The following is a 12,537-nucleotide window of genomic DNA, read 5'->3' on the forward strand; positions in this document are numbered from 1 at the left end:
CAACGGGCTGTGCGATTGATTGCACAGGAACCCAGTTTCCCACGCGTTGGAGCTGTGACCTTGGGCACGTGTGCTGGCAGGGGCCAGCGTGAAGTGACCTCAGCCTCCTTGGGCCCAGAAACCTGCGGTGCAATTCAGAGGGAGCCCTGGCTGCACGAGGTGCAGTCTTCACCGCAGCAGCCGCGCCGGAGGCCTCCACCTCTTGCTAGCATTGGCGAAAGCCATTACTGCTGTATTTTTAACAGGTCTTTCAGTGGAACCCTCAGAGCTTCATTATCTGGAAAAGACATTTTAAAATAGCGTTTCGTATGTCCACGTTGCATGTGGAAACCTGAGAAGACAGACAAAATTATGCCACCCAGTGTCTTAATTCCATGCCTGAGGGTTTTCTGAGAGCTGCTTGCGGGGAAACCAGAACTCCGTTTGTTGCTTGGCGTATCTACTTATTTTGCTGCTTATTTCCGATGAATGATTTATGCCTGGTGACTCTAGGAGGTCGCATGGGGTGGCCTGTGACTTAAATTTAACCTCTACAGCTACTAATTGTGACAGCGCGATAGCCCTCCAAGTAAGCCAGCAGTTGGGATCAGAGTCGGGCCTCTTTGGCAGGAAGACCACCGAGGAGGGTGTGTCCTCAGTGCAATGTACCACAAGGTTGTCCCATCACTGGCCATCCGTCCCTTGGTTAGGGTGCTGGCTGCCAAGTTTCTCCACTGGCGTGTTTCCATTTTTCTGTTTGAAATTTATAAGTGATATATAGGGAGATAATCTGAGACTTTATAAACGGTTCCTTGTTAAAACTTGACCCACTAATTTCAGCATCTGTTGATGATTCTTACCCAAATCAGTTATCACTGTGGTGTTTGAACAATGGTGATTTTCTAACCTTTTCATTCCATCTACAGTTATTAATTGACATTCTGCTATACATATTAGCATTTTTTATCTGTTTGTTTCTTATTAGTAAGGGGATTCTAATGCAGGGTTAAAATCTGTTACTGTCATGACTTGGTGATGTGGCTCAAATCAGCTCTGCTTTGGCTAGTGGGAGCCCCTTCTGCCCCGTTTTTATATCTTCTTGTCTGTCCCCATGATTCTCAAGCCCTGTCTTAACTTTCTGCACCACAAGAAGTCCCAGGTTCATCTTGGAATTCTCCTACTTTATCCTTGTAATCTGTTATTCTATGAGGATTCCTTTTAATGGAGAATATTTTAAAATTAAGCAAAGTCTGGGTGTTAGGTATGCTCACTGCTACTGGTGTGTCCTTGTTTCTAGCCCCTTTCAGTGGTCAGAGCTAGGAAGGACTTACATGTGTGCTGTGTCAGATTCCTGTGGCTGCCGTAATAAGTTACCACCAACTGGCGGGGGGAGCTTAAAGCAACAGGTTTATTCTCTCACAGTTCCGGAGGCAACAAGCCCAGAATCAAGGAGTCAGCAGGGCTGTGCTTCCTCTGAGGCCCTGGGTAGGGTCTTCTCTTGACTCTTTCCACCGCTGGTGTGGTGAGCAGTTCTCGGCCCGCAGCCGCATGGCTCCAGTTTCTGTCTCTGTTGGCATGTGGCATTTTCCTCATGTGTCTCTCTCCTATTCCTGTGAGGACTGGAGTCATGTTATATTGGATTGAGGGCCAACTCTGCTCCAGTAAGACTTCATCTTAGCTAATTACGTCTGCAACAGCCCTGTTTCTGAATAAGAGCACATTCTGAGGTACTAGTAATTGAGACTTCAAGTTATCTTCTGCGGGGACACAAACTCATAATGTTTATATGTGTGTCTACTTCTATCCAGCTCTTTATGTATTGAAACCATGAATTCACACTGCTGTCTTCAATTCCAATCCAGCAATGCAGGCTTCATTTCTGTTTTTGTAACTTCCTTCTACACTGAGAATTCTTGTTTCATCATTCTTAAGATATTTACTCATTTGCTCAATTCTAGAACATGAAGAAAAAGTAGTTTCAGAATTACTTATCCTTCCCACTGTGAAACACAAACCTATTAACTGGAATTCAGTATTTTTTCCATTTTTTTATATTTAGATTGAGAAATGTATACAGTCAAAAGGTGGTGTTCAAAAGTTATTTGAGATAATGGAGTAACAGAGTTTGGATTTACTCTTTGCCTTAAACAAGTGGACGTTTATGAAACAACAGTTTTCGCTGGATGTTTCCTGGGGGAAAGGAAACGAAGGGTGTGAGCTGTGTGACTTCCCCTGGCTTCCTGCCTGGGAGCATTTTGGAGGTCTTGTTTGGTAGAGGAGATGAGGAAGCTGAGACGGCTGGGATTTGCAAAGCAGAGTGTGGGAGAGGAGAGAGCTACACAGAGGAAGAGCTCCTGAAACCAACTTAGGAGCCCTTTAGCCTTTGCTTGAATATTAAACTGTGTGCGCTGGGTGGAAGTCCGCAAGGCTGTGGAAGAACAGCTGCCGGGGAGGGGTAGACAGAATTGTGCCCAGAGCTCGCCAGCACTAGGAGTCATTTGAAGCAGCCTGTGAGAATGGGGAAAGCTCACTGAATACCCAGGCGTTTGATAGAATTGCCAGCAGGGCCTATCTTACTACCAGCGCTAGGGTAGTGACTACTTTATACCCTTAACAGATCGTGAAAAGATCCTGCTGACTTGCAAGCAGTTTAAGCGTCTGCCCACAAAAACTCAACCCTCTTTAAAGGATAACGACAGAACCCAGCCACTCAGCAACGTGATGTTTCCATGTAAATGTGATCAGCTCCGCAGGCCGCTGTCCTCTCCTCAGATGCAAACATTTGTTTCATGCACTAGTGGTGTTTTGACAATTACATCCTTTTTTATTTATTAAAGTGCAATATGTGTTAATCAAGTTTTTTGAATTTAATAATTAGCAAATCCATGAATTTTTTTAATCATGCTTCTTTGTAAAAGTTTTATATGTTTAAATGAACGCTTCTGATTTGAAAGTGTGAGTCGATTTTGACACTTCTGCTTTAAGATCCAAGCATGTGAGTTTTAGTGGCTCCTAATCTGTTATGAAGCCACAGTCTCTTGGCTCTGCAAGTGCACTTACAGACTCATCTTCTGTCAGTTTGTACCCAGTGAGCTGAGTGACCGCATCACTGCCCGAGTCTGCCTTCCCACTCCTGTCCCTGCCATCGTTGCTGTGTCCAGAGGCCCAGCAGGGCCCAAGTGCCTGCATCACCTCTTTTCAAAAGACTGAATGAAATGGTCCTGGTGCCAAGTTTGGAGACTCTTTTTATGTGTTAGAAGGGCCTCCAGTGTCCTCACTCTGTTCCTGAACTTCGGATACATTTATCATACTTCAGAGTATTTATAGCTCATTCCTAGTATGGGTTTTGATTTCCCAGAATTTTCCTATGTGGTGATTAATTGGGAGGAAGATTTAATTGATGAGTAATGGAAAAGTTCTGAATTTTAAAAAAACTACCATTAAATTTTTGGTTTTCTTTCTTTTTTTTTAATCTTTCTTGTTTAGATTTGTTCGGACAGTATTACCATTTTCTCAAGAGTTTCAAAGAGATAAACAGCCAAATGCACAACCCCAGTATTTGCATGGATCAAAGGTAGGTTCTTTGGTGTTTGTATTACGATTTTTAAGTTCATAGCGAAGCGTATTTTGAAGTTTAATTTGAATCAGTCTAGTTTCAATAATTTGAATGTATCATGCCACATATAAAATGTTATTGTTTCCTTCACTTAGCACCCTTCTGAAAAGTAATGTAGTGCTGGGACAGCTTCTGGCCATGTGGTGGGTGTCAGCTGTGAGACTGTTGGAAGATTTAAAGGTGTAAAAATATCAAGCCAGGAAAGTTTGTAGAAGAGGCTTGGGGGTGGGGGGCACATCTGTGATGGAGAGGCAGGGTGGCCTGTCCAGCTGTGACACCTTAGAGGGAGGAGCTGAGGTGGGAAGGGGCACGCGGAAAAGAGCTGACATCCGGGAACCACGGGACACCCACCATCCCATGAGATGAGGCAGGTTTCCCGGCTGACATGGGAAAGCTCACTGAATACCCAGGCATTTGATAGAATTGCCAGCAGCAATTCTATGCAGCAAGCAAGGGCATTGCTAAAGGTTAGTGTTGTCAGTATTTAAAGTACTCTTACAATTTAATAAGAAAAAGACAAGCATGCTGTGCTAAAAAGGAGGCAGGTGCATCTGCATCTGCAAAGTAGGTGCCCATCTCGGGGGAAAGAAAGATTAGATTGTTCTTTTTAAAGCGGCCAGCTGTGACAGAACTTAAACTTATGGATTGCAGCCTCTTTGAGAAATTGTTCATGTCATTTTTATTCTTAAAACCTAAACCAGTATTTTTTTGTTAGATCATTTGGACCCCTAACAGAAGTCTAACAAAAGTTTGCGTGAGGAACGCTGATGTTGACTGTTCATCTCATATGATACTTTTCTGAGGATCAAAGAAAGGCAGAATGCCAGAGCATCACGCTGTCAGAGTTGAGCCACCGTGTTCCTCGTGAGCACTCAGACGTGTCAGCTGCGCTTCAGTGTGCTGCTGTGCAGTTAGGGTGTTCGCACCTATGAGATTACGGAATACACAGGAATCCAGTTCAAAAATCCAGTCCGTTCTGTTGTTAGGAGTGATGAGTGAGGGCTAGTGTCTTACGGTAATAACATCGACTTAGATGAGTGCCCATTTATGGCATTACCTTTTTGGATCCCGGTAGTATCACCACTCTGAGTGAACAGTCTCTTGAGTACATCACTGATGTTCTCTTTCCTATAAGGTAAGTAAGGTTGTGCCTACTTCACAGTTGAAGATGCACAGTGTTTTGAGGGCATTAGAGTACCCAGGGCACGTGACTAGTGAGTCTGGAGCCCTCGTCCACTGGTTTCCAGGCGAGGCCCTAGTCTCTGCATCAGGCGTGGTCAGCAGTGTTTCATTTTTTTTTTTTTTTTAATTATTTATTTATTTATTTATTTATTTTGGGCTGTGTTGGGTCTTCGTTTCTGTGCGTGGACTTTCCCAAGTTGTGGCAAGTGGGGGCCACTCTTCATCGCGGTGCGCGGGCCTCTCACTGTCGCGGCCTCTCTTGTTGCGGAGCACAAGCTCCAGACGCGCGGGCTCAGTAGTTGTGGCTCACGGGCCTAGTTGCTCCGTGGCATGTGGGATCTTCCCAGTCCAGGGCTCGAACCCGTGTGCCCTGCATTGGCAGGCAGATTCTCAACCACTGCGCCACCAGGGAAGCCCAGCAGTGTTTCTTGACTTGAGCTGTGAGGCTCCCCTCCTCTGAGTCTGCGTGTTTTATAGTGTAGGATTTGTAATTTTGCCCTCTCCAGAGGTAGTTCCTCCTCCCCTTCCTCTGAGTAAGTACATTGCTCCGGTTGTGTTGTCCCTGGGATGTGCCATCTTTGGGGTGAGTGAGGTCTCCAGGAAGCCAGACACTCATCGGGGGGGCCAGGGACTAGGTGTCATTGAGCCCCAGCACCCGAGCAAGTGAGGGTGGCTTTGAGAGTGAATTTTCCCACTTGTAACATGAGGCCATTTAATTTTGCTAATGATTTTCATGTTTTTCAAGCATTAGAACTTATTACCAAGCAAAAACCTCACCCAGAATCCCAGCATCTTTTTTTTTTTTTTTTGGCTGTGTTGGGTCTTTGTTGCTGCACGTGGGCTTTCTCTAGTTACAGTGAGCGGGGGCTACTCTTTGTTGTGGTGCGTGGACTTCTCATTGTGGTGGCTTCTCTTGTTGCAGAGCATGGGCTCTAGGCACGTCGGCTTCAGTAGTTGTGGCTTGCGGGCTCTAGAGTGCAGGCTCAGTAGTTGTGGTGCACGGGCTTAGTTGCTCCGCAGCATGTGGGATCTTCCCGGACCAGGGATCAAACCCGTTAGCAGGCAGATTCTTAACCACTGTGCCACCAGGGAAGTCCCAGAATCCCAGCATTTAAAGCACAGTTTAGGGACACTGCTTTGGGAAAACAAGTGTTCTCTTGCTGCAAGTAATAAGCCCTTCCTTCTCTGGATTAAAAAATAATAATAAAGCACAGTTGGTGCTTTGAGGAGCGATGGCAGGGGGCAGGTTGTGTCTGAGCCCACAGTCAAGATACAGTCTTTTCAAGTCTGATAGGGTTGTAGGGATGAATGTGAGACAGGCATTTGGCAGTGTTTCCACCTTGGTGAATCTTGCATTTATTTGATCATTGGTTTGGACTCAGACTTTCTGTGTTGATGGTCCCAGGATCACCTGCACATTTGGTGATTCTCCAGAAGAATTCATTCACAGCTGCAGTTTATTACAGCTAAAGGACACAAAGCAGGATCAGCAAGGGGGAAAGATGCATCTGGTGGTGATGGAAGCAGGTGTGGGCTTCCAGTGGTCCCTCATGGGGGTCGCATGGGACGTGCAGAGAGTTCCTGCCCAGGAAAGAGAAGCTCACAGGAACACCCGGGTCCAGGGCTAGGGGCATAGACACAGCCACCTGTGTGACTGGCCCAAGTTATTGAAACCCCAGAATCCCCAGAAGGAAAGGAGGGGCTTGCCGTGAATCACTGTTTGTGCAAACAACCTAGACAAGCTTGTACAGCATGGTTAAGTGTCCCAAGTGTAGAAAACAACTGTATCAATCGGCAACATAGGCAACATTTCAAGGGCTGAGTTCCCAGGAATTGCAAGCAGGCCTCCTGAGGATATTCATTCAGAGCCGAGCAACTAGACTTTTGCCAGTTCTTCAGAATCCTTACTGTCCTGATGTGGTTCTCTGTGTACATAGAGGAAATATTTAAGACAATTATAAAAGGGGAAGGGGGAAGGTTATAGGGACCTAAAAGCAGGTGAGAGTGGTACATTTCACTCAAAAGTAGTAACATGTTGATAACAGTAGGTTGTGATAACTTACATAACGTATAATGTAAGACCTGGAACATCACTGAAAGACTTGTGCAAAGAGATACTTTCAAAAATACCACAGTTAAATCACAACAGAATTCTAAAAAATGTTTAAATGACCCACAGGAAGACAGGAAGAATGAAACAGAGCCTAACTTAAAAATCAGTAATTACATTACTTGTAAATGTATTAAATGTAAGTGGTCTAAAGACAGTTAAAAAGGCAGAGGGATTGACAGAGTAGATTAAAAAATATGACTGTATAAGAAACTCACTTCAAGTCGATGATATATGTAGGTTAAATGTAAAACGATGGAAAAAGATGTATCACAAACATTAATCAGAAGAAAGCAGAGTGACTGTATGAGTATAGGATAAAGCAGATTTCAGAGCAAAGAATATTACCAGGGACAAAGAGGGAGGGACATTACATAATGATAAAAAGGTCAAGCCACCAAGAAAATATAGCAATCCTAAATGTTTATGCACCAAACAACAGAGTTTCAAAATACTTGAAGCAAAAACTGACATGAGTGAAAGGAGAAATGAACAAGTCCACAGTTGTAGTTGGGGAAGTCAACATTCCTTTCACTTAGTAATCAAAAAAATAAGTACACAGAAAATCAGCAACAAAAAAATGAACACCATCAACCAATATGATGTTATTGACATGTGTAGAACACTTCATCCAACAACAGCAGAACATACATTCTTTTCAAGTACCCATGGAACATTCTCCAAGATAGACCATACCCTGGGCCATAAAACAACATCAACAAAATTCAAAGAACTGAAACATTATAGAGTGTGTTATCTGACCACATTGAACTCAAACTAGAAATCAGTAACAAAGAGATGACAAGAAAATCAGAAATTAACACATTTCTAAATGATCCGTAGGGCAAGGGGACGTCTCGAGGGAAATTTTTTAAAAAGACATTGACCTAAATGAAATGCAAATATATCACAATTTACGGGGTGCAGCTAAAGAAGTGCTGAGAGGGAAACACATAGCACTGAATGCTTACATTGGGAGTCTCCCTGATAGGTGTGCAGACGTCTGTGTCCTTAGACAAGCTTGGAGGTCCTGTCTGACAAGAAACCACCCTGACTACCTTTCTCGCCTGCCCCCCCTGCAGGGGCTGCTGTCCCCCACTCCCTGCATACCCCACTGCCTCATCAGAGTCTATCCTTGGTGTCTCCCACAGGAGACTGGGAGCAGTAACATGGGGGCAGCAGTGAGGCTCTGAGATACATTCATTTCTCATTCCAGGACCTCAGAATGTATTCTGTAGGACTGGCAGTTTAATAAATGTTGAAGAACCAAATGGTTTTGTTTTCTTCCTTCTGTTTTAGCAAGCTTGTTTTTATGTCTTCAAGTTGAAAACATAGATACCAATAAAGGGCAGTCCAACAGGTTCTCTGGATGCCCCCACCTGAGGGCGCTGTGTGCTAATGCACTTTATGTATGGATTCTTCATCTTGACCTGTGCGTGGGGCTACGTTGAAAACCCTGGCAACTTCCATCAAGTACTGGCCTTCTCTGTCCCCAGGCTTTGAACCTGGCCTACTCAAGCATCTACGGCAGCTACCGGAACTTTGTGGGGCCTCCACACTTCCAGGTCATCTGCCGGCTGCTCGGCTACCAGGGCATTGCAGTGGTCATGGAAGAGCTGCTGAAGGTGGTCAAGAGCCTGGTATGTTTCCCTCGGTGGGCTTCCTTCCCGGGGCGGGGGGTGGTGGTGGTGGGAAGGACTCTGCCCACAATTCCTGTGTGGGGAGGGGCTTTCCACTCCATCTCTCACATCAGTCTCCACGCGTGAGATTTCCTTTCCAGCCAAAGTCCCGGGTCGTTACCGTGCATTTGACTAACAGACTCCTTTTCAGAAGTGCCCGTCACACCCGCAGCCTGCGGGGCGGTGTGGCTGGCGGCTGACACAGCCCATCTCTCGCAGCTGCAAGGCACAATCCTACAGTACGTGAAGACGCTGATGGAGGTGATGCCCAAGGTCTGCCGGCTGCCGCGGCACGAGTACGGCTCCCCTGGTGAGCACAGCGTCTCCCTGGGGTGCACCGGGAGGGACGGTGTCAGCCATAGGCCCCAGTAAGGGAAGTCAAGTCGGAAATTACTGATAAGGATCAGATCTGCCTTCCCCAGGTGGGAGGAGGTGGGGAGCCCAACCAGAGCCTGATTGTTTCCAGCAGAACAAACCAGCCAGCCTTTCAACCAGGAGCAGGTGTGCAGGAGGGTGTGTAGGAGTTGCCGTTTGCGGTGGGCATGCTGGGTGGGGAGCGACAGGGCTGTGAGCCCTGTGCACCTTGGCTCTCCTACAACACCAGGATCTTGAAGGTCGCTGACCAGGGAGGGGCAGGGAGCTCCACTGCAGGTCCAACTGCCCAGAGGCCTCAGAGGCAGCCCCGTGCAGGGGTGCTGCGTCCCCTGACAGCGCAGCCCGTCTGTCTTTCTGCCTGGCAGCCTCGCTCTAATTGAGAGCCTGTCTCATTGGCTGGCTGACCGTAGGGCCCTCGGGCGGATGTGCCCTTTGGGGTGCCAGACAGACCTGCATGGCCTGACCAGAGCGGATTTAGGGCTCTCCATGTGAACAGACTTCGTGACCTCAGAAAGTATCGTTCGTGATAAAATTGGACTACAGGAACCCTCATCTCTTAGCAAAACTGCCTTTTGTCTCATATTCGTTAACTACTTTCTTAAAAGCTGGACAGCTATCTTATTAAGTGACTTGGGCCCACACGTGGGTCACCCATGAGAGACTGTTCTGATGGGTAGTCGGCTGGTGTGGCTGAGCCCCCAGATGTCGCTGGCACCGCCCAGGGCTATTGGTGTCTAAGGGGACAGTGAGATGACCCCTCTGGCCCCTGGGAAGGGACATAACCGCTGGTCTGGCCTGGCTTCGGAGGATCTCAGGAAACAGATGAGTAACATTGGGATAATAAAACTGTTGCTCAGATCCTGACTGGAGGTGGATATTTTAAATGTCAGAGACAGGCCATTTAGGCCAAATCCAAAGCTGGTCTGGGGCAGAGCTGTGGACTTCAGGGCTGCTCTCTGAATGTCCTCGCCCAGCTGGCCTGGCACCACCGTGTGGATAGTGCCATGCTGCTGGGAGCGCCCCTGCGCTCTCGTGCCGTCTCAGGTGGACCGTAGAGAGGAAAGGATGGCCTCCCAGGCAGGCAAGGCTGTGGGGTCCTTGCCGAACAGCATTCAGGGCCTGACCTCTCGGAATGACGGGTTTCAAGTCGTTTAAGTTTCTGACTTTGTTCTCCTCAGGGTTGTTGTGGCTATTCTAGGTCTTCTGCATGACTGTAAATTCTGGAGTCAGCTTTGGGGATTTTTGACTGCATCAGCATTGAATGCATGGATTGAGTTCTTTCCAGACTTTACGCCTTGTGTCTTTTCCTGCCTTATTACAACATCCAGGGCCTCCAGGACAGTGGTGAAGATGTGTTGTCTTGCTCTGGAGCTCTGGGAGAAGGTGTGCAGATTCACCACTGAGTGTGACACTGCTAGCTACAGGGTTTTTGTAGATGTCCTTTATCAGACTGCGTACATTCCCTTCTGTGCCTGTGAAGGGATACTGAATTTTACCAAATACCTTTTCTACCTCTGCTGGAGATGACAATGTGGTCTTTCTCATTTATTGCGACGTGACGCCTCCTCTGAAGATACAGGCAGACCTTGGAGATATTGCAGGTTTGGTTCCAGATAACCGCAATAAAGTGAATATTGCCATAAAGCAAGCCACATGAATTTTTTTTATTTCCTGCTGCATATAAAGTTATGTTTACACTATACTGTAGTCTATTAAGTGTGCAATGACACCATGCCTTATAAAACATGCATATCTTAATTAAAAACACTTCATTGCTAAAAAAATGCTAACCATCATCTGAGCCTTTAGCAAGTTGTGATCTTTTTGCAATAGTAACATCAAAGATCACTGATCCCAGATCACCGTAACAAATACAATAATAATGAAAAAGTTCAAATATTTCAAGAATTACCAAAATGTGACACCGAGACATGAAGTGAGGAGACGCTGTTGGGAAAACGGCACCTATAGACTGGCTTGACGCAGGGTTGCCACAAATCTCCAATTTGTAAAAAAACAATATCTGCGAAGCACAGTAAAACAAGCTATGCCTGGACAGGGTTGACAGAGAAAGAAGCTTTGGAGCTGAGGCCCAGCACTCAGGTGGTGGACAAACCACCAGTGCAGGGAAGGTGCTGGGGTCAGGAGACGTGCGGCCATGTCCTTGGTGGGCACGATGGCAGTGTGAGAATGCTCAGTGCTCCCGGCCGTGAACCCCAGGCTGCTCCCTGTGGGGCTCCCTCGCCTCCAGCCTCCCCCAGCCCCACACTCATTCTGTGCCACCACAGGCATCCTGGAGTTCTTCCACCACCAGTTAAAGGACATTGTTGAGTATGCGGAGCTGAAGACGGTGTGCTTCCAGAACCTACGGGAGGTAGGCAACGCCATCCTCTTCTGCCTGCTCATAGAGCAGAGCCTGGTGAGTGCCCTGCCCTGCCCCGCCCCGCATCCCGCCAAGCCCCCCTCCCCACGGGTGATGGAACAGGCTGAGCTTTAGATGCTTGATTCAGTGGGGTTATTTAGTGGCGGAAGGGGAGCAAGTATCGTAAAGCACCGTTCTTTTCTCATGACTGTTTAGACTTTAATTTGAATTTGTTCCCTACAACTGGAAAACAAAAATGCAATGCAGTTCATCATTTAAGAATGTCTTATTATATAGTATTTGCTGCATCTAAATTAACATATGTGATATACCCATAAGGTAAAAGCACTGCTGCCCAGGGGAACTGTGTATGATGGAAATTTCCATAGCTGCGGCTGTGGAGCCCTCGAAATGTGGCTCCATGTGAAGAACTGATTTTTAAGTTTTGCTGAATTTTTTTTTACATTTAAATAGTTGCATGTGCCCCATGCCTACTGCAGTGGAGAGCATAATAAAGCAAACACTGGGAGCCCACCACACTAGGAAAGCACACATGGGACACCCACTTTCTCCACTGATTGCCTCCTGGTGGTGTCGTTTAGCCTCTCCCTCTGTCCCTTGTAGACCACGTCAACTGACAGTTCTGCACCGAGAGCCTTGGTGAGTGTAGCATGGACTCTTGCGTGGCCTCACTCTGCCTCTCCCTCAGGACTAGAGAGCCGGGCATCTTCCCTGGTGCTGGCCTCTTCCCGTCCTGTTAAATGCTCCATTTGTATCTTTTGTCCATTTTACTATAATTTGTGTATCTTCTGTATGTCACACTTAAATGCAAATACCTCCCCCTGTTTTTGGCTCGTCTTTCCACTCTAACAGTGGTGATGTTTGGTAAACTGATACTCTGAATTTGAATGTAGGCTCTCTTTTTTTTTTTTTGTCTAATGGTTAGCACTTTTTGAATCTCTTCAAAGAAGTCCTTTCCTACCTAGGGGTCATAAAGATATTCTTTCATATTTTCTTCTAAGGGTTTTAGGTGTTGCTTCTCTTCAGTTTATACTCCTTGTGGAGTTGGTGTTTGTGTGTAGTGAGATGTGGACGAGGTTCTTTTGTCCTCTGTGGGGTAACCAGTTGTCCCTCCTCCAGTGGCCAAAGGAAGACTCCTTTCTTTGCTGGTCAGCAGTGTCACTCTGTCATCCTTCAGCTTTTTGTGGATGTGCTGGTCTGTTTCTTGGCTTTC

General features: G+C 46.6%; 1 protein-coding gene across 1 annotated transcript in view; it reads left to right on the forward strand.

Moving 5' to 3' along the window:
* CYFIP1 (cytoplasmic FMR1 interacting protein 1) overlaps positions 1-12,537 on the forward strand; it is a 96,674-nt gene that overhangs the window by 74,881 nt on the left and 9,256 nt on the right. The window contains 4 exon segments of the mRNA XM_082465669.1: positions 3,466-3,553; positions 8,384-8,527; positions 8,786-8,876; positions 11,230-11,360. Of these exon segments, the coding sequence (XP_082321795.1) occupies positions 3,466-3,553; positions 8,384-8,527; positions 8,786-8,876; positions 11,230-11,360 (454 nt within the window).

Source organism: Balaenoptera physalus (genome assembly GCF_965194825.1).
Source record: "Balaenoptera physalus genome assembly, chromosome: 6".
Lineage (NCBI taxonomy): Eukaryota > Metazoa > Chordata > Mammalia > Artiodactyla > Balaenopteridae > Balaenoptera > Balaenoptera physalus.